At 35.7% G+C, this 22,131-nt stretch overlaps 1 protein-coding gene across 4 annotated transcripts in view; it reads left to right on the forward strand.

The window, feature by feature from the left end:
- The window catches only part of AQR (aquarius intron-binding spliceosomal factor), a 52,412-nt gene that overhangs the window by 3,356 nt on the left and 26,925 nt on the right, over positions 1-22,131 (forward strand). For all 4 annotated transcript variants that reach the window (XM_080618581.1, XM_080618583.1, XM_080618584.1 and 1 more), the window contains 17 exons: positions 28-63; positions 1,601-1,721; positions 2,264-2,404; positions 3,087-3,155; positions 3,634-3,734; positions 4,394-4,470; positions 5,699-5,763; positions 8,015-8,131; positions 9,088-9,201; positions 9,950-10,053; positions 10,856-10,958; positions 12,084-12,204; positions 14,935-15,076; positions 15,759-15,937; positions 17,801-17,968; positions 18,401-18,570; positions 20,793-21,034. In XM_080618581.1, coding sequence (XP_080474707.1) covers positions 28-63; positions 1,601-1,721; positions 2,264-2,404; positions 3,087-3,155; positions 3,634-3,734; positions 4,394-4,470; positions 5,699-5,763; positions 8,015-8,131; positions 9,088-9,201; positions 9,950-10,053; positions 10,856-10,958; positions 12,084-12,204; positions 14,935-15,076; positions 15,759-15,937; positions 17,801-17,968; positions 18,401-18,570; positions 20,793-21,034 — 2,070 coding nt within the window. The remainder of the gene's footprint in view (positions 1-27; positions 64-1,600; positions 1,722-2,263; positions 2,405-3,086; positions 3,156-3,633; positions 3,735-4,393; positions 4,471-5,698; positions 5,764-8,014; positions 8,132-9,087; positions 9,202-9,949; positions 10,054-10,855; positions 10,959-12,083; positions 12,205-14,934; positions 15,077-15,758; positions 15,938-17,800; positions 17,969-18,400; positions 18,571-20,792; positions 21,035-22,131) is intronic.

Raw genomic sequence — 22,131 nt, forward strand, 5'->3', positions numbered from 1 at the left:
GTTAATGGATTCCTTTTTCCTTTTTAGGTTTGCTATTAGAAAGATAATGCTTCTTGAATTCAGGTAAGCTAATTGGAGTGAAATTCTAAGTTATTTTTTCCTAGGAACCTGTAAAGATAAGAAAATGCAGAGCAGTAAGTCAGTTTGAATTAGTATTCTCGTTTATTCCTTTTTACTTAAGCCTTGAATTGTGTGCCTAGAAAAATGAAGTGAGGAGAGCTTAATTTAAGGAGGAGTTAATTTCATAAGCATAAGTAACATATCAGAGTACCTTGAATTTCTAGTGTAAGCGAAGCACCAAAGAAGAGAGTATGAATGCAATAGGTAGAAAAGCTTGGCTCTGTAATTTGGAATGTGTTATCAAGCCTGAAATCAGAACTCAGTGAAGTCAGAGGAAGTTTTTAGATTAAGTCTCTTACTGCGAGGGTAAAAGTGAACTGTGCTGCAGCAGCATTGCTAACATGTTTTTTCATTTGAAAATAAATGGAAATCTGTTTAGAAGATTCTTACATCTACTTCAGACTTTCCTGGAAGAACTTATAAACATGTCTAAAATGATGTAAAATAAATATTGGCAATATTTACATATTTTAAACCACAATATTTAATGTTTTGTTGGCTCTGTTTTATTTCATAAATCTTACGAACAGATAGAATGAGATAAATTACTTGTTTCAAAAACCTGAAATATGTAAGTAGTACCGCTAACTAGAAAAGTAGGACAAGCTTACATATGTTTTTTATTTCTGTATTAGAAAAGGTGGAAAAGAAAATAGAAGCTATGTTTGGGTTTTGACACTAACAAATGGCATGCGGGTAGCATGAATTGTGGAATTTGTATGCCAGCAATACCATGGAGTTAGAGATTTTTATTCTTTTTGTGAACATTCTTAATGTTACCAGCCTGTAATTTAACTTTAGTACTTTCTGGACTATAGCCCTATCTATTACCATTTGTCCTTTTAAGTCATGTTCTCTCTTTTCTTCTCCTGACACCCCCCATCTGTCTGTCAGGCTCTCCTGTCTTCACACACATGAGATTTTCCTGTCCTTTATTCTGCTCATGTAGGGTTTACCCTGGATTGAGGTCATAATAGTATTTTTATTAAAATGTTTTGAAGGTTTTAGAATTCCTAGGTGAAATGATATGTGGAGTTCTGTGGATTTAGGGGGACAGCAGTAGTTGTCCTTTGCGTTTTATGCTGGGAAATGTTGCATGATGTGACATTCTTTAGACAAGTGAAGGTTTTTTGGTTTTGTGGGGGTTTTTTTGTTTGTTTTTTTTGTTCTCCCTTTGGAAAATTAGCATGAATTTGTGTTATGACTTTATTGGGTTATGGGCACTTGTTACATATGAAAATCTTCTGGTAAATGTGTCTTCCTGGTAAGAAACTCACCTGTCTCTTTTTAGCAGTTATCGGAATCTTAAGTTTTGCTGCAGTGACCTGAATAAGAGGTAATGTCAGGAACTACTTGCAGACTATGAAGATAGGTGTAGGGAGAAGGAGGAAAAAAACCCCTGTGCATAACTGCTCTTTTAAACGAGTGACAGATTATGTGGGTGGCAGCAACTAATGAAATATTCTTTGTCTCTTCACAGCCAGTACCTTGAAAATTACCTATGGATTAATTATTCTCCAGAGGTGTCCAGTAAGGCATTTTTAATGTCAATCTGCTGTATGGTGAATGAGAAGTTTAGAGAGAATGTCCCTGCATGGGAGGTAACTGATTTCAATTACAGCTGGAATTGACTTTGGTTCTCAAGTTGTAGCTTTTATGATGTGCTTGCTTATACTGACAGAAGGTAGCAAAGCTTGTAGTGTTAAAAGTAAATGGTACCTCATCTGGAATGCCACATAGTGGTGTTTTAAAGTGTGTGTTCTTTTCGGAGAAAGCAGTGGACGAATGAAAAGTCACCATATTCCTGCTGAAGCACGAGTCCTTTGTTTTGCTGTGTGATACCATTACATCAGCAGCAGCATTTGCTTTTTTTGGCCCTTGACAAAAGTCAGGCATTTGCAAAGTTCTTGCTCTGATACCAGAAAAAAAAAAGATTCTCATAGTGTGAAGATCCTTGATCAGGAGAAGATCATTAGTCAGTTTTGTTTGCGCTGCCTGGTCAGGATAAATGAAAAAGGGAAAAACTAAGCCTTCCTTTTAGAGATATAAATGGATTTAGAGGACTTAAGCTATGTTATGTGAATGAAGAGTAAAATGATTTGTATCAATCTGACTTAAAATCAACTTCCTTTTCCATTTCTAGATATTCCAAAAAAAGCCAGAACACTTTCCCTTCTTTTTCAAATGCATACTGGAAGCATCACTGGTCGAAAATGACAGTGAATACTCTCTGCATGAACAGACAGTCTTGCTGCTTCTCCTTGATCACTGCTTCAACAGTTTGGTATATTAAAAGTGACTGTAATATTTCCAATGTGTTTATGCTATTCGATGTTAATAACAGTTTAGTTTGAGCAATCCCTCATTATAAGACAGATGAAGCAAAATTCCTATTTAAGGAAAAGGTGGTACCGAAGTGCTTTTACCCCTCTTTTTGGCTCCTGCTATATGGTTCCAGATCACAGGCAGAGTTGGAGAGAAAACATTTGAAATGACAGTTGAAATGACATGAATTACAGAGAAAATTAGTTATCTTGGATAATGGGAAGAGTGTAGATGAAGTGGGAGAAGCTTGATAAATAAAGGCTTCAGGAGAGAAGATAGCATGAAAACAGGGAAAGCACAGTAAAACAGCTTGATTCAAGAAGAAATGACTGAAGGAGGAACATCAGTTCTCATTGTCTTTTATGCTAAAAATAGTTACCTGGAAGAGGCCCCTGCTCAAGTATTAAGAACTGACAGAATCTATGAAAAGAATCTAAAATGCAAAAGTCTTCAACAGTTACAAGTGTTACTGAGTAGGGGCTGTTGTGCAGTTTCCTCTTAGGAAATTGTGAAATCTAATGCACAATGGTGCATTGGCTTTGTCAGATGGTAATATACATTGGGGTATTTGTATTTTGTAAGACACACTCAAAAAACATAAGAATTTAAAAAAATATTTTCTGTCTGTAACTTTCTAACAGGAAGTGGATTTGATCAGAGCGCAGGTGCAGCAGCTCATTTCCTTACCGATGTGGATGGCTCTACAACCTGTAAGCATAACGCTGTAAACTGGCAAAGCAATCTTCTAGGCATTTATTCAAGTCCTGTAAAGTGACTTCTTATGGAATACTGTTGTGGAAGTCTGATTATTTAAAGCTGCCTGCTTTGCTGTGGAATTACGTATTTGTGTACTTGGTAGAATTATCTTTCTTGTTTATTATTAATTTCAATGTAATTATCAATGATGTAATTTTTCATAAAACTGAGCTTTGTTGCTTATAGCTTCTTCAAGCTATAATTTGTAGACAAGGCTATGAAATCACAGGGGCTATGGAATGGAGCTGACATCTAGCCATAGCTACTCTCTAGCAGTATTATGTTCTTGCTTTACGGTAATACTTAGATTATCTGAGACAGCTATTTATTTTTGTTGTATATTTTTTCTTTTTAATGAAAAGACTGGATTGTATTTTTATCTCTCATGAAAACAAGGATTCTTGGTGACTGAATAACATTGTAACATTTCAGAAACGACTGGAGCAAGAGCTGAAAAAGACACCAAAACTAAAAAAATTCTGGAATCTAATTAAGAAAAATGATGAGAAAATGGATGAGGAGGCAAGAATGCGGTATGTGTACAGAAGCCTTTTTTCCTGATAACTCCAAAGCCCTTAATGCATTCATTGTGTTTCAGCTAAAATAAATTGTTTCAATTAAAAAATGTGGGTTTTTTTTTAAAAAAACAACTATGAAGATGACACGTAAGGATTAATCATGTGGTCTCTATTTATGTAAAATACTGTTATAGAACTTAATATTTTATTTGATCAGTGAATTTGTGATACCAAATCTTAGAGCTATAGGGTGAAAGCCATAAAAGAATGTTCATGTAGTTACTCATATTTTTTCATGACCTTTAGCAAATGTTTAGCTTTCAAGCATATAGCTTATGCAAGTATTTGAATAAATTTTTATGTATCTCACCAAAGTTAAATGTTCCAATACTTTTGTGTTACAATCTGGTAAGGTGTAGGTGGTGACATACTTTTCTTCTTTGGCTCTGTAGAAGCATGAGCTGTTAATCAGTTCTGTGCCTAAAAGTGTACAGTGCTAATCTCTCTGCCTGAGAGAGAAAAGTTATAATCTAAACATTTTACATGTGTTTCAAAGCAACCTGCTACTGTTACATAAATTTTAAAGCAGCTAACTTTGTGTTAGTGAAAGATACAATATACTTCTGGTCTGCATTTAAGGAATATTAATGCTATTGTCATGTATCTAATTTTAGAGCATATCAGGAGAGAAGATTTCTTTCACAACTCATCCAGAAATTCATTTCTGTGCTGAAGTCAATTCCTGTCTCAGGTAACTGTGGTTCTTATGTTGCTTTGCTCTGGTAATCTGTCTTGAATTCTTTCCTGTTGCTGAAGCAACTACTCCTAGGGATACCAAGCTGAAGTTGGAGACCTTCTCTGGATAGGGTTTTAGTGAAATCTGTGCCTGTCAGCATGAATCTCATGTCAAAATTGGTATTCGCATCTGTATATGCTTTAAAAATGAAATAGCAGAAAGCTGCTTTAAATCTCTTCTTCTGGTCAGTATGGACTTAATTAAAAAATATTTCTGGGCACTGGTATTTTTGTTGTGTGCTTACAGCATTAAAACATCTCTTACATACTTAGATGCCTTGTTAAACAGGTGGTATAAATACATATAATAAGGCTCTGTTCTGTTAGTACTCTTGATTTACAGTAAGAACAAAAGCATAAGTGAAGTGAAATTCTGTAAGATTTGACTGCTCTTGATTTATGAGTCGTTGTGACAAGCAAAATTATATGCTTGCCTGATTTAGAGAGGAAAAGTGTAAAGGAAGGTGTTACCCTTTTGACAAAAAAAGCCTTCCTGTGCTCCAAGCATAGCACAGTTTGAGTAAAATCACTTCCTAGAGTTCTGCTTCTGCTCTTAAACTCAGCAAACTTTAGCTCTTAACTGAGCTGTAAAGGGAAATTGTGTATTGTAGCTTCCTCAGAAAGTATACCTATCCCTTCTGTTTTTCCAATTATGCAAGACCCATTTTAGGAGGACTTATATGAACAGTTATTTGGAGGTTTTGGAAGTATATATTAGTTAAAGCAGACTTAATTTGTGTTTTGACATGATTCTAAAGGCTCCTCAGCAGTCACCACTGAGTACCTTTGAATATTGTCAAGGCCTTTTGTACACACCACAGTTATGGCTTTAAAATAGATATTTTTGCGTATGTGGAGTTAAAATTTCTTAAGAAGCTTAGCAGGCCATTGGTATCTTGTGGAAGTGTGCATTTTGTGTTTCACATTGCTGGCTTTTTCAGCGTGGATAAAATCACTCCTGAAACTTTGGTTCCATTACTCTCTTGTATCCACAATTTTTCTTGTTTGCAATGAAAGAAAGGATTGTTTCAGAAAGAGAAGAATGTGCTAGTTAACTTTTTAATCTTGTTAGAAGTTTTATTAGTATATTATGGTATATTAGTAGCATTTGTTACATTTTTAAAGAATAGTTCTAGTGCAAATGTGTGGATCAATTGCAAAAAACCACCTTTTTTTCTATGTAGGTCCTATTTCTATGGACAAAGTTCATTATTGTGAGAGATTCATTGAACTTATGCTAGATCTTGAGGTAAGTTATTGTAAGTTTTTCAACCTATTTCCAGGTGTTCTGATGTTCCAAGTTTTAAATGCATAAAGTAATTATTACACCCTTGTTCCAGTTAGCAGGTCTTTATGTTGCAGTTGTGCATATGGTTGCTTAATAGTTGTTTTCCATCTGTAAACTGGAGGTTTTAGCAGTGCATCCACACTGGGAACTGACTAATAAGGTTTATAAACCTCATGAAGTGTTACGAGAGCTAGGATCCTGAACTGCTCAATGAAGAGGACTTTGTTAACTGGGGTAATGGTAATAATTCTGGCAACTGGTTGTGTGACACTTTAATCTGCTAGGAATAACACAGTATTCTTTTCAGTGTGCAACAGGTCACTTAAAAGTACCTCTTGTGTTGTAGGGCATAATCCCAGAAAGCATCACTAGTTCTGAAATGCTATCTATTGCTATTTGACTAAATATAGAATTCAGTATTTAGAAGTAACAGTTTTGGTGACCTAGGCTTGTTACAGAATAACAGGAAGCCAGGCAAGGTTTTATAAAATTTTTAAGCAGGTGCTGAGCAAGTGGGACAATTCTAAGCTTTACTTGTACCAGATTTAAGACTAAAATACATTAATTTATAATTTCTCACATGAGTAGCAATTTCTTTAAAATAACTTGAGATTTAGAAGACATTCTGAAATAAGACTATTTTCTGAAACAGTAAGAAGAGGGAATTCTAAAATGGCTTGATCTTTGACTCATATGGGCTAACTGTCCTCTGCTAAGTCACTGAAGTTGCCTGTGCTTGTAGCTGCAATAGAATGAATTTTTTAAATTAGAGCTTGTTGTCTTATGGATATAGGGTACTCTTCTAAGACAACATATGTATTTGAAATTAAACTTTAGTCTGGCTGTTAGCCAAAGTGCTTACAGGTAGTACATCTAATGTTAGTTCTCTCTAGGTATTTCAGGAAGGTTAGAATTCAAGCAGTTTTATGAAGCCTGTTTAAGTGACTGGAACAAGCAAATAAGAAATTAGCTATAAATCCAAGTCTTTTTCCTTGGTAGCATGTACTGTGTTAATGGATTCTTTTACCTATGCTTTTTTCAGAATATTGCAGTTTCATATTACCGTATATAGACTGCTGTAAAAGTTTGGTGATTTGATAATTTGAAAAGAATAAATCCATGGAAAGTTCTTACGGTTTTCTGAGCACCTTTTTTTTTTTTTTTTTGTGTGTGTGTTTGTTTTTATGTAATTATTGTGCAGGACAATTAACATTTTCTACTACCTATTCTTTTATTTTCTTTGTCTTAGTTCTAAACACCATGTTGATACTTTTTGCCTTTCTAAATTCAGTCTGTAGATTCCATTGACAACAACTCATTTTTTCCTCTCCAGTTGTTGAGGTGTACTGCTGTATGCTGTTGAACAGGTGCTACATAGAGCATGATCGCTGGTTTGGTTTTTTTTGTTGTTGTTGTTTTGTGGTGTTTTTTTTTTTTCTTGTTTGCTTGTTTTGTTTTTACAAAAATCTTTTGTACATTTTTAATTAAGATTTGAAAAAATCTTAGATCTAATTTGAGTATCTTATGAAGAATAGAGATACCATACAATATTTCAAAGAAACACAGTTTCATAGAATCATAGAATAGTTAGGGTTGGAGAGGACCTTAAGGTCATATAGTTCCAACCCCCCTGCTATGGGGAGGGGTACCTCACACTAAACCGTGTCACCAAAGACTCCGTCCAGCCTAGCCTTGAATACTGCCAGGGGGATGGAGCATTCACAACTTCCTTGGGCAGCCTGTTCTGGTGCCCCACCACTCTCACAGTAAAGAACTTCTTCCTTATATCTAACCTAAAGTTTGTAGTTTCGAGAAAGACATATTTAAAATGAATGAGTATAGAAAACAAATGTTTAAAATAATATTTCAGAGTTTGACATACCCTTTGTAACACACAGTCATTAAGTAGACACTCAGTAGTAGAATGATTGCTTTGTTTAATTTACTTTTATTACCGGCAGGATGCAATTGCACTATTGACAAGTTTGTGCCCTGGTCCTGATCACACAAAAAGTTGTATTGACAGTAGCCTACCTGCATAAAATCAGTCTTGCTTCTTTAATGTGAGAACCTCTTGTTAGGGTATTAGGTATGTAAATAGCTGTGCAGCAGTCCATCTTGATATGCCTTCTTGAAATGGAAAATCATGAAGAACCAGGATTTCTTGCATTTTGAAGAGTTGCTTGTATTAATGTGAGATTGTTTACCGCAGGCTTTGCTTCCCACACGACGCTGGTTTAATACAGTATTGGATGACTCCCACCTTGTTGTTCACTGTTACCTATCCAGTCTTGCTAAAAGAGAGAAGGAGGGTCATCTCTTCTGTCAGGTGAAATGCAAAGTTGCTGAAAATAACTTTTTCATTCTGAGGCAGCTCTAAATGCTTCAATTGTTTCGTTTTGTATTTGTTAAGGCAGGTTTTTCTGATGGATGCAAACTACATGTTGATTTAAATCTTTCAAGCAGTAGTTCTTTCTTAACTGTACCTGTGTGTATGTGACTGCTCTTACATTTCTGGCTCCATTTTTGAACAGTTCTTTAAAGTACAACCTAGAAAACAGTGCAGCTTCTGACATGCTTTACCCCACATGTTGCGAAAGTTGTCATCAGTGCATTCTGACCTCAGTCTGTTCTACCTAACAATGCCTTTGTGTTTCATTACTGTCCTTCAGTTTACTCAGTCCATATACAGTATATTAGTTTTTTGTGGCAGGAGCTGAAAATCTGTCCCATTTCCTGCATCTCAGCTGCTTTTCCTGCTGCTTGCTTCCCCAGTCTCTGGCATTTATTCAGTTTCTCTGAGGGTCACTACTGATGGAACACAAAGCCAGCAGCAGATCTGAATAATTTTCTTCTCCTAAGTTAAATAATCTCACTGAAAGGTAGGATGAGTTCCAGAGTTGACATCAGAGAGGGCAAGAGGGAGCAAGACCTTTCCCTTCTTTGATAGCAGCAAGCTAGAAGTGGGGCTCAGTGTCTCAGTGAACCTCTGGCTAGATCACCTTAGTGTTATTAGTTTCAGTTTCAGGTCCTAGTATGTAAAAGAAACTGCATTGGTTGTGGGCAGTGCTATAATTTCTATGGCTTGTAAATGAGATAACAAAATTATTTTATGCATTAGCCAAGTATGAAACTTAGACACAACTTCTTAGTCCATTTCTTCTAGAACTTTGAGGAGCTCTTGGTAGTACATGGTGCCCAGATTTGTCCTTTTAAATCGTGTTTTTGTTTGTAGTAGGGTGTCTCTTATTCTTAATCCACTAATTTATATGGATGATGTCTCAGCTTTTAGATATGCTTAAATTCTACACTGGCTTTGAAATCAATGATCAGACTGGAAATGCTTTGACAGAGAATGAGATGACAACAATTCACTATGACAGAATTACTTCACTACAGGTAGGCAGAGAGTGAAGCGCTTATGGGAGGGGAAGGATTTGGTTTTGTTGTTTTAGTCCAATTTGTGTCTGGAATAGGCATTAATTTAATATCCAAAGCAAACCCTTTATTTTTTCCTATTGAGTTACAGGAATAATTTTAACTTGACTTTCTGTACCATATTGAATACACTTAACACTTCACTACTATGTTTGCGACTATGACTAATTACTATCCTCCAGCAGAACCACCACTTTTGATTTGATATTTTCAAGGTGAACTGCTCCCATTAAATCCATTCAGACTTACTATTATGCAGTAGGTGGCACCATTTCTTCAAGATCAGTATGTACATATGATGATAGCAGTAGTGGTCCCTTGTACATAACAGACAAAAATTCACATTACTTGTAGTCACATAAAGATAGCTACACTTTTCAGGATTTCCCCCATCGATTTTAACAAAAAAATTAAAAGAAGCAGTCCATGGTTTAGTTAATTGCCTGCCCCTTATGTTTTACTGACAGAACAAGTGCTGATAGGAGAGTGTATACAAAAGGATAGTGTCAGAAACATGGGGGTAACAGATAGGTGGTGCTAACTAAGAGAAATGGAGATTTCCCCTGGTTTTTATATCTGTCCTGGTAGCGCACACAGGTTGCTATGTGTTAGGAATCATAAGCTGTGCTTTTTTATTAATATTTAGATTGTTATTAAATTATTTCAATAATATGCTTACATTCTGTTTTGGGGCATGGGTCTTTTGTAGAGGGCAGCGTTTGCACATTTCCCGGAGTTATATGACTTTGCACTCTCAAATGTAGCTGCAGTGGACACTCGTGATTCACTGGTGAAGTTATTTGGACCCCTTAGGTAAGTTACCAAAATGAAATTTAACATGAAACTGCAATTCTTTGTTCTCAGTAGGTTTTAATTTAACAAATTGCTAGCCTTTTGTCTTTCTGACTTCTCAGGTCTTTCTGACTTCCCTTAGTGCCTTTACATCTGCTAAAATAGGGAGATGGGGAGAGTTCGTGTCCACTAGTAGCAAAGTACTAGAATTCTAGTATAAAAAAAATGCTGCTATTTCCCTTTTTTTATTTATGAACGTGTAAAGGCCCTAACTTTCTGGAAAATAGCTAGCTGCTTAAAGTAATTGTAGCAGTAATTAACTTACAGTAGTTAACCTCTAACTTTTTTAATTTGGCTTTTTTTACTGTTTTGTACAAAAACTACAACAGAAATCATAAAAGTATGCCACTGTATTAACTGTGCTGAATTGTTATGCTGTGAGTAAAAGGGTGACAGCCTGTATTTTGACAAAGGCAATGTTTGCTCTGTTGTTTGGTTCTGCATTCAAGTACACATCTTGAAACAATAAAAACTATTCATATCTTGCTTTGTTTATTGTGGGTGAGTGGTTCAGTTTATACCTGTGGCTGAGCTCACTTTCCCCATGGAAGTGCTCTAGATCACTTTGTAACAATTCCAAAAATATTTTAAATCTCAAACTTCACTTAAAATACTGGTAAGTTTTGGTCTTTGAAATTAACAGTTGGATTTTGGTGTTGTTTTTTTTTTTTAAAGAAAAGAAAAAAGTTATGGTACGTGCTGTCCTTGGTTTTATTGCAAATGACCAATGACCCAAGGTTCTGTTTTTCCTTCTGCTGTGTAGCTCAAATGTTCTTCACCAGGTGGCATCATATCTCTGCCTGCTGCCATCCCTTCCAGAAGGTGAAGACTCAAGCTATGAAAAGGAGTTTCTGCTGGAGCTGCTGGTAAAAACATAATTAATACTGCTTGCATTTTTTTCTTTTGCAAACTCAGGTCAGCTAAATCTAGCAGCTACACTGTGGTAAAGTAGCCATTTAGGACCTTTAGCTGAACTGCCTGTGAACCACAGCAGTCTTTTAGTAGTAATGGGGTTTAAGACCATAAAAAATGAAGCATTTGAAAATGCTTATTTATAAAGGTAGTTTTCCTGAGCAACTAGGATGTGTCTGTTTGTTGTAGTTGTAAAGGTATAGACAAAAATCAGAATCTCAGAAAACAGTTCTTCTGGAGAAGTTTATCTAGTAACCTGTTTGTCCTCTTTAGAAATAAGAAGTGTTCTAAAGTAGATCTAGATAACTCAGTACCTATTTGATTCCTTGGACCTATTTGGAGTACCATTTTGGTACATCATGGTTATTTGGATATTCAGTGTATAACAATATTACTGTGGGATTCTACTCTTGATATCAGTGTTAGAATGTCACAGCTGTTTTTAAAAATCTTTTTTATAGGCTTATTTTGTGGTTGTTAATTTCTTTAAAAATTGTTCACTTAATTTCCTACGGTTTAGACATGATGTTTATGGATGCTGTATTTGTTCAGATGACATTGTAGTATTGGATAGATATTTTCTTTTTCTTTTTTTCTTCTGTCTTGAAGAGGGAATTAAGACTACTTGTTGCTAAATGAGCAGTGTGAGCTAATAGCATTAACTATTGACCACATACTTAATGGAAAAGCAAATAAATTTTATTTGAAGTTGATTTTCTACTAAGCCTTGACTGAATATTTTCGGTTTGGTTGTGTCGTTTTGGGTCTGCTGAGTAGCCAGATGATTGGTTGACTCCTGTACTATGACCAATAGTTGGACTATGTGTGTGTTCATCTTCCAGTTTCACTGTTTGTATTTAGTTCTATTTTATTGAAAAAAACCAAAACAAAGCAAACCCCAAAATAACAACAAAAAACCCCAAACAAAAAAACCCAAAACCAAAACAAACCTAAATGTATTAAAAGAGAGAAAATGACAAGTAACCACCAGCAATCTTACAGATCAATGTGCGTTTTTCAAAAATAGCTTTATTTTCCCTTTTTGGCTTACAGAAGTTTAAAATGCATCCTTTCCTTAGGTTTCCCGTCATGAGCGACGAATATCTCAAATTCAGCAACTCAACCAGATGCCACTCTATCCCACAGAGAAGATTATTTGGGATGAAAATATTGTACCAACTGAATATTATTCTGGAGAAGGTATGATTGGTAGTTCAGTAAATGCTGAAGAGGACAGTAGATGCTGCAAAAAAAAGCAGTTCTGATGTTTAGGTTCATTCTGTCTTTGAAACTTACGTACAGTACTTTGGCATCTTCCAGTATCTTGGAGTGAGGTTAGCTTTTATAAGTTTTGAGTCAGGAACTCTGAGGTGAAATTGTTAGCAAATTTATAGTGAATTTTAAGAGAAATCCAAAGGCCTATGTTTACAGAGACATTTGTTTGCTTCTAATCTGGATAACAGATACAGTATACCATGAGCTGTGGCACGGGTAGTTACTGTGAGACAGGTTGTAAACATGCAGCAGAAAAGCTGTTGTCTGTACTTCGCTCTTAAGTATGTTGACTAAAGCCTTTTTTTTTTGTTGTTTTTGTTGAGGTGTTTGTTTTTTTTTTTTAAGTGATGGAAGTAGCACTGGTTATCTTCCTCTTATTTTAAGGTAGTTGTGTACACAGAGTCACTGAAATGTAGTATATGCACTCTAAATTCAGAACCTAGTGTTCTTGCTCGATGTTCTCATGATCAAGCAAACTGTAAGTATTGCAAACAAGGAGTTAGGTAGTTTTAAGCTTTTCAATGAACAGCACTTATTTTTGTCTAGCTACTTTTAACAAACGTATTAATGTGGATCAGGAAGATTTTCATTGGGAATGTGAAAACTTTAATTTGGAGCATGGAGATTCTAAATAACATATATCTTTAAAGATTAGTACAAAGTATGTTTCTGGTTTGAGCACCGAGTATTCTATACCCTCCTTCATATAGTTTTAATTCAGAGATTTTTTTTGTGTAGGGATTTGGGGTTTTTTTGATAAATTCTCTGTGAACAAATATTATTGACAAGAAAGATATTTTTTTTGAAGTATTTTGTCTGCAGACTGTTATAAGTATTTTTCAGTTTTGCTTCCCTTAGTTTCAGTGTCCTGGTTTAGCAGTAGCAGTCATTTTTTCTCCTTCTTAGTAGCTGGTGCAGTGCTGTGTTTTGACTTTCGGCCTGGGAATAATACTGATAAAGCCTATGTTTTTGGTTGCTGGTCAGAATGTTTACCCTGACCAAGGACTTTGTGAGTCTCATGTTCTGCCAGGGAGGAGGGGAAGCTGGGAGGAAGCAGAGACAGGACACCTGACCCAAGCTAGCCAAAGAGGTATTCCATACCACAGCATGTCATGCCCAGGGATGTAGAACTGAGAGTCCCTGGAAGGGCTGGATTGCTGCTGGGTGGGAGGTGAGGTATCCGTATCGGTCTGTGAGTGGTGAGGTAGCAGTCGGTGAGCGGTTGTATTCTCTTCCCTTGTTATTTCCTTTATCATTATTATTATTGGTGGCAGCAGTAGTGATTTGTGTTATACCTTAGTTATTAAACTGTTCTTATCTCAACCCGTGGGAGTTGCATTCTTTTGATTCTCCTTCCCGTCCTTCCAGGAGGGGGAAGAAAGGGGGGGGGGGGGGATGTAGACTGCGTGGTTCTGATTTACGGCCTGGGCTTAAACCACGACATTCAGTTTACAGTTTGTTTTTTTAATGTCCATGTATTCTCCAGCCCTTATTTCAAGCAAGACAGTTTTATTTTCATGGTCTTGGGGTTTTTGTCTTGCTAAAAGTAGCTAAATTATTTTAGCCCAAGAAAGATAGAAGTACTGTTTCTGTTTTCCTTTAAGAAATGAGGGAAGAAAAGTCTGTCTGATAAATGCTATGCAACTTTAAAGAGGTGTTGCTGCAGGCCCTGCCCTTTGTGCATGTAACTAGCTTTACTGTACTGGGTTTTTTACTTGGTGTTGGGAAATGTGTTATTTTATCACTATAAGACTTTCTAGAATAGAAATTGCCATGTTCTACTGCCTTTTTTCACTACCATTTTATCTTAGTGCATGTGAAAGCCAATATGAAGTACATATACCAGTGAAATGTTTCAAGGATAACATTGCGAGTTACCAAAGCTTGATGTTTTCACAGGTCTTTAGCGTACATGTGAAGCTGGAACATAAGTCCAGTAGTGTTAAATGAGTAACATGTAATAACTTTTATTATGGAAAATTTGCACCTAAGACTATCCTAAAGGTCTGCAAGCTTTATAATCTGTCTAGGAATTTTAATACTCCTTGTTTAGTTAGATCTAATCTTCCCATGTTTTTCATTCTCATTAAAAAAGAAAAAAATAAATTAAAAAATAAAATCTATGATCAGTAACAGAAACTTCTGAGGAAAGTTGTGTGTTTAAAAACTGTTTTCTTGGTTTAAAACTTTTTTCTACATTAATATTTTTTTGTGGCTTCTAATAAGCAGAAATGATTGGAGTTGGGAAACTGTTGGATTATTCATGGGTTTTATTAGTTAATGAGCCTATTTCATTATTATTTAATGCTGGCTTAATTGTTGCATTCCTGAAAACCTGTTAATTTGCCCTTCATTTGATTTTTATAAATTCAGTTCTGTTGTCTGAACACAGGGAAGGTTTCAGTCTTTATGTAGTTCACTGCATTACTGTCAGGAGGATGAAAATTAATTTTGTACAGGTTCATTTCAAGAAAATGTGAAAAATGTGTGCTTTTTAGAGGCCTGTATTTATAAAAGGGGGTTAGTTCTTAGAATCTCCCAGGACAATAGTTATGGTAGTTACAGAATAACATATGTATGAATTCTTAGAACCAATATATTAATTTATGTACTTTATCCATCAAATACCTCTTCCCTTCTACCCTTTCCCCTTAGGCTGTCTTGCACTTCCCAAACTGAATCTGCAGTTTCTCACTCTCCATGACTATCTGCTGAGGAACTTCAATCTTTTCCGCTTAGAGTCTACCTACGAGATCAGACAGGACATTGAAGATAGTGTCAGTAGGATGAAACCATGGTAATATTTATTAACTAATGCAAACCAGTAATGCAGCTTCAATTGTAATCAAAGTGCATTTGAAAATGAGTAATTTATATTGTGTGTGTACTAAATACATAGTAACAAATGTATTTAAAATTATTACACAGATACTACTTCATAAGTTCTTGCAACCCTGTGGAATGATTTTATAGGGGTGTGCTTATATGTATCCCTGTAGATGTGTTAAGACAGTATTTTGGATGCTAGCAACCAATTTTTCTTGTGTTAAGGCAGATGAGTTTTCCAAAAGTACCAAGCCTTGGCTGACATTACAAAATCTGGAACCTTACTACCAACATTTCTGGTTTATGAGAGGTGTTACTGAGTAGTCTTGAATTTGCCATCTGCCACATTTTGATCCTCTTTAGTTTTCAAGGGATCATTTGGTGCCTTATCTCTTATACTCAGTACATTTTTTTTTTTTTATAATGCCAGCATAAGTTGCTTTTTTTTCTTAAAAAATGTCAGTTCATGTTATGCTTCAGTTCTAAAATGCAGGAGTATGTGAATCTGCATCAGTAGCATGTAAAATTAAAACTTCTACTTTTTGTCTTAGAGCTGACTGTGAGGTTAACTGTTTCACACTTTAGAAAACTGAATCTTTTATCAGATAATCACTTAAAATTTCTGTATTTGGGTTTTTTGCTGTTTGTTACAGGTTATCAGAATATGGAGGTGTGGTCTTTGGTGGATGGGCTAGGATGGCACAGCCCATTGTCTCTTTCACAGTGGTGGAGGTAGCAAAGCCCAATATTGGTGAAAACTGGCCCATGCGAGTACGAGCGGATGTTACCATTAATTTGAATGTCCGAGATAATATCAAAGATGAATGGGAAGGTACTTAAGTTCTTTGAAATAAAGTGATCAAAATAGGTGCCCATCAAAATACACTTTGATGTAATCTCATTTGTATGACAGGTTATTTTAATCAGAGATGCAGATTTGCTGATCTTTACACAGTGTTTAAAAGTTAGTTACTCAAATTCCAAGTCTAAGAAGTTTATACTTTCCTAAAATGAAGACTGTGCTGACAGTCTTAAAGTATTTGCATGTTCATTGGGAACAGAATGTTTCCTATTTCAGCCTGATGTCATTCAGTTTCTTAATGGAAAATTCTGCCCTTTACAGGGGATGTGGAAAAGTAAGTTAGCATTTTAAATTAATATGCATGCTAATAATGTCATATTGGAAAGATAGTGGGGAATGTGATACCTGTCTCATATTCAAGCAGAGAGGACAGATTGTGATTAGATTCAAGCCAGTGCATTTTAGTAGCTTTCAGTATATTTGAATGTTGTTAGGAAGTGATGATTGTACTGTTAGTATCAAATACCATTATTTAGAAGAAGTGTACACAGGTGACAGTTCATTTGTCTGAAGAATTGAACTTTAGTTGACTGTGTTGGCAAGTGGTGTAGAGACATGTACTTGTACTTGGATTATCAGTAAATGTCACTCCCTTTTATTAGAAGTGACTCCCTGTTAAGTATGCTGTAGCTGCATAGTGTGATTACAGGTCACATACACAAATGCTGAAGTTGGAACATATCATAAATAAGCAGATACAAGTTTGGGAATGTAGATTTCTGTTAAAGTAGAAAAAACCTAGGAGGATGGCAGCAGACTTCACCAAACTGAAGGTATTTATATAGTGGAAAACCTGGCTTTTTAAATACTAGAACAGCCTCTGTGATCTCAAAAGCAGTAATGCTTTAACTTAATCAAACCTAGGTGAAGAATTCATGAATTGTTTCCTGACATAACAAGGTCTTGATGAAACTGCTTTAGGCTGGATAATATCCTGTGTGTTATGAGAAATTATTTCTCTTGTATAAAAAAACACAGCATATTTTTACTAAATTTTGAAGGTATCTTGGATCTGTGAGAAACTGTAGATATACTGGAGAAAAGGATTAGTGTTTATGCTGGTGAATTGGAGAAACTGCATATTAAAAGTAGGGTGTAGTTCACCGTGATTAATATTAAGATACCAAACTTAAGCAAGAACAAGTCACTGCACAAATGCTTGTTGTAGTAATGACTTGTTAGGCAGTAGCTCTGCAGAATGGAAAGAGTCTGAGGTCTTAATTGCTCAAAAGCAAATGTGGCTCCACAAGAACATGTTACTGCTGAGGAGAAAAATAAAAACATTCAACCAAGTCATATTGGGATTCATAAACTGGAGTGTTGCCTGGAAGACAAGTAACTTGGTTAAGAGATCTTTTACCTTCCTAAGTAGATAACTAAACTTTGTTTAGGATTTTCTGCCCTAGTTCTAGGCACTGCACTTAAATGGTTGTAAAAAAAAAAAAAATTAGTACAGAAAAAAGGAATAAGAGATTAATGACACACGTGAGGTAAAACTGAAAACACCTAGGTTGTGTGTAACCTAACTGAGATTATTTCAAGACAAGTCTGTTGTCATGAAAAAAGCAGTCAGTTTCTCCTTCTCATATCTGAGATCAGTGTGCAGGAATAGTGGAAAAGATGCCAGTATCCTGTGGTTTTGTATCCTCTAAGTTAAAGGCATACGTTAAAACAGAACACATTCTTTTTTTAAACACGTGCTGTTTTACTTAAATTGGTGCGGATTCTATTGTGTGTTTGTATATATATATGTGTGTGTGTGTATATGTATAAAGGAATAGAGAAGGGAAGTGGTATTTGATCAAATCACTGAATGCTCCTCTTTGGAATCAGGTTTGCGTAAACATGATGTCTGCTTTTTGATCACGGTACGTCCTACACAACCTTACGGCACCAAGTTTGATCGACGACAACCTTTTGTTGAGCAAATTGGCCTGGTGTATGTCAGAGGCTGTGAAATCCAGGGCATGTTGGATGAGAAAGGACGTGTTATTGAAGAAGGTAAGATGTACCAAAACCTGTTTGAAATATCTTTTTTTCCTTTTTTTTTTTTTTTTTTTTTTTTTTTATAACAGCCTGGTTGTTGACTTCCTTCTCTTTTAACCAGTGCTCATTGAATTCATTACCTACTTGAAAAAAGCAAAACATTTCCATAAGCAGCCATAGAAAGGTTAACTAGTTTCCTCTTTTAAAATCTGATGTAATTAGATTAATTAAATTCAGTGCATCTCAGTTTTAGGAATAAAATAGCTTATAATTAAAAACTCTGTTAGAAATGGGATGAAAACATGAAATAAGAATGTTTGTAGTGCCATGCAGAAATTAGTTTCATCATCCGAATTTTCTAAATTTCATTTTAGGAATCACTTATTTGAATGATAATCTGCTTTTAGTACTAACTGAAATTCTGTTCTTACTGTTTCATTATGGCAGGACCTGACCCCAAACCAAGACTTAAAGGGGATTGCAGAACATACAGGGTATTTCTGGATCCAAACCAGTATCAACAAGACATGACCAATACAATCCAGAATGGAGCAGAAGATGTTTATGAGACATTTAATATAATAATGAGAAGAAAGCCAAAAGAAAACAATTTTAAGGTAAGGTGCTTGCTCATTAACTCTTAGGACTAGCGTTAGGTCTGAATATGCCAGCAATAGAGACATGTTCATTTTAGATGCATGTAGGTAGGCTTTTTAGGTGACATCACTTCGGGAATTTGGAGCATGTCAGCTGATGATGACTTCCCCTTTCAGAGAAGCATTAAAAGTAACTGAAAAGCAGAACACTCCTACTTCACTTGAGTGGTTTATCATTTCAGTTTTTTAACAGGTAGTCTACAGATTAATTTTATTTGGCTTTTTGGGTTAAGGAAGTATGTGGAATATTTTTGTTGCCTGATGTGATAGTGGACTGCAGGAAAAGGAGGAGTAACTAGTCAAAAGGTGGAAATTGGAGAAACCTGTTACCTTTTGGGAGCATCACTGGGTTCTTGCTGGGCTTTGGACCGTGTCAGATGAGGTTTTTAGCACTGATGTATTTGATAGTCCTTATAGAGATTGTATGTGAACTGGAGCTTTGTAAAGTGGATGGTGCCTTTTTTTCCTGAAAATATTTCTTGTATGCATGCTCAGTTTCTTTGCTGTTTAGACCTTTGAATCTTTAATGTTCCTTGATTTTCCATTATGAAAATGCAACATGAATGACAAACTGCCTTTCTTTTGGTACCTTAAAATCATGCATTGTGTAATTGAGGTGATTTTCATCATAAAGGTTTCTGCAGCATGTCCTTTGCAGATGGATAAAAAGAGGGAGGCATGAAAACTTAGACTTTTCTGTATCTGGAAGGATGCCTCTGGTGTAAAACAGTAGCTTTTGGTCTGCACAGAGCATTCTGATGCCATCCTGCTCTGTGGAGTGGTATACTGGAAGTACTTCACAGAGAGTCCTTTATAACTTTACATTACCCACACTCCCCCCTGCAGAAAAACCAAAAAACCCAACCAGCCAACCTAAAAACCTTAAATGTTGTATGTCCGGCAGGTTCATTTTACATTATAAGCAAAAGCTCCCTGTGCCAAAGCCAGCTGGTGTGCTAGCAGTATAGATCTGATTTTATTCACATATGTAGGCACTTTTTTGTAGTCAGAAGGAAAGTCAATACTTACGTTTGCTCAGAATTGCTGTTAGATGAGAGTGTACTATGTCCTTACAGCAATTTCACAGGCAAATCACAATACAAACCATTCTATGCTGGTTTTTACTTAAGTCTCATATATTAATTTTTCAAGACAAACTAAGATATTTCCAGATTTATGACATTATTATCAATTTAGGTGCAATAATTCAGTGTTATTTGCAAATATTTCTAACTTCATCTAGATAAAAATACCCTTTATAGAGGCTGACTGTTTAAGCAGGAATAATGATCACTTTGATTCCTGAATAATACAACGCAAGCAGTAAAAGGCAGAGAATCCTACTCTTTGGAGCTGGATATGCAAGTTTATGCTATCAGAATAAAATTCCATACTTTGTCTTGGCTGATTATTCTTTACAAGATCAGCATTTGGAAAATCTGTATTATATCCTGTTGTGGACTGCTGATGCGCTATGCTTGCCATCTGTGTCCATGTTTGATGGCGTGGTAAGTTGGAGGATATGGAAATCAGCAAAGGTCTCCTATCCTCTGTCTCTTCTGTTGAGGAGCAGATGTGTGATGTCCTAATACCAACTTTCAAGTAAGATTTCTTGTTGAAGACTTGATACTGAAGTAGTCCTTTAACAGGAAAACTAAAGTTCCGCTACCTCTTAGTTGAAATACACATCCTCTGTGCATGTCCAGGGTCTAGAGCATTGGTATTTTCATGGGAGGGGAAAAGGAAAGAAAATACTGACATAACTACAAGTGAGTAGAAAAATTAATTTGGAGAGAAACTTAACCTGGCTCCAGGATGAAATTTACAGGGTTGATAGAGAAATCTTAAGCTGCATGAGTGTCTTTCATGTCTTTTTCTTCCCTCTCCCTCCTCCGAGTGTTCTGAAATGAAAATTCTGCTGATGTCTATGGTCCTCTTTGCTAACAGAATAGTTGAATATTTTAAGAATTATATGTTTTGACACTGGTTGGTTTTTTGCATATATAAAAATACATACACAGAATGTGTATATATTGACTCAATCTAACCAAACAACTGTCAGGTAAAGACTGTTATATGCAAGCATTTAGAATAGATTTGATTAGTCATTTTGTCATTATGTCGTTTTCTTAGTAAGAAGTCAATCTCCCCAGTCATGTTTCTCCCATTTTTCTAATTCACAGGCTGTTCTGGAGACTATTAGGAATTTGATGAATACAGATTGTGTGGTTCCTGACTGGCTGCATGACATCATTCTTGGATATGGAGACCCAAGTAGTGCACACTACTCGAAAATGCCAAATCAGATTGCAACTTTAGATTTTAATGACACTTTTCTGTCCATTGATCACTTAAAAGCTAGCTTTCCTGGATACAATATTAAAGTGACTGTTGATAATCCGGTTCTGCAAATACCCCCCTTCAGGTGATCTCAAAATTTCAAGTTCTTCAGATCTGGTATTCTTGCAGAAGTGTGATGATAGGTGGAGTTGAAATCACTGGTTGAAGGGAGATGCTTTATTTTAAGAAAAGATGTTAATATTAAATATTAATATCAGTAGATATATAACAGGGTTAACTGTACCTACAGAGAGGCTCAGGACTAGCTTCTGCTCTGTTCTGTGTAAAAATGCATCAGAGCATTGATTGAACAGATGGGAAAAGCAACAGTATGAGATAAAATGAAGAGCCGTAGTATTCACTTTTGCATGATGCTATCTAACCTCTTCAAGTTCAGCCTAAAGATTTTTAATTATGTAACTTCTGTGTGTGTTTCATTAAAGCAAGCCGAAGAACGGCAATTTCAGTATCAGTTAAAACTTCAGCTTTTTGAGACAATTCAATTAAAATAAAGAATTAAATCTGAAATCCCATACTGCTTATTCTATTTAGAAATACTTTCTGAAATAGGATGCCTACCTTCATGCCCGCTAAATGAGATTTACATATTTTGTTTCGTTGTTGTTGTTGTCCAGCATTTTTAGACTTAATTGTTCTGTCCCTCCTGGTGGACCTCCTCATATACTTCAATGAAAATTGAAATACATTTCCTTTTAAATGAGTAGATTTGACTGGTGAGGGAGAAGATGGCTTTTCCTTCTGCACCAGTTAGCTCTTATGACTAAACTGAATCTAGAAAAACAGGAAGATAATCTTCGATGCTGGTTTTGAAACACTGCATGTAGAATATGTGCAGTGGAGGTACTAACACTATATAATTGTATAAAAATAGTATGAAGGTATTAAGACGGGGTAGCACACCCATTTACCGTGATAAACTAGTGTTCATTTTCAGTTCATAGGTTAAAATACAGATATTCCTGTTTATGAAGAGCTATTGGTCTTCCTACTGCTGCATTGGTCCTGTAAAGAGACAAAAGAGGTTACTGCTGTTAAAGATGTCTGCATTGTTGTCTGAAGATAATTGGATAGCCATTGGAATTCACTGTGACTTGTTTCCAAGTTGGAGAAGCTTGGTAACATATGATGCAGAAGGCTATAAAAAGTATTGAAAAGGGAGGA

This window comes from Psittacula echo (genome assembly GCF_963264785.1).
Source record: "Psittacula echo genome assembly, chromosome: 5".
NCBI lineage: Eukaryota > Metazoa > Chordata > Aves > Psittaciformes > Psittacidae > Psittacula > Psittacula echo.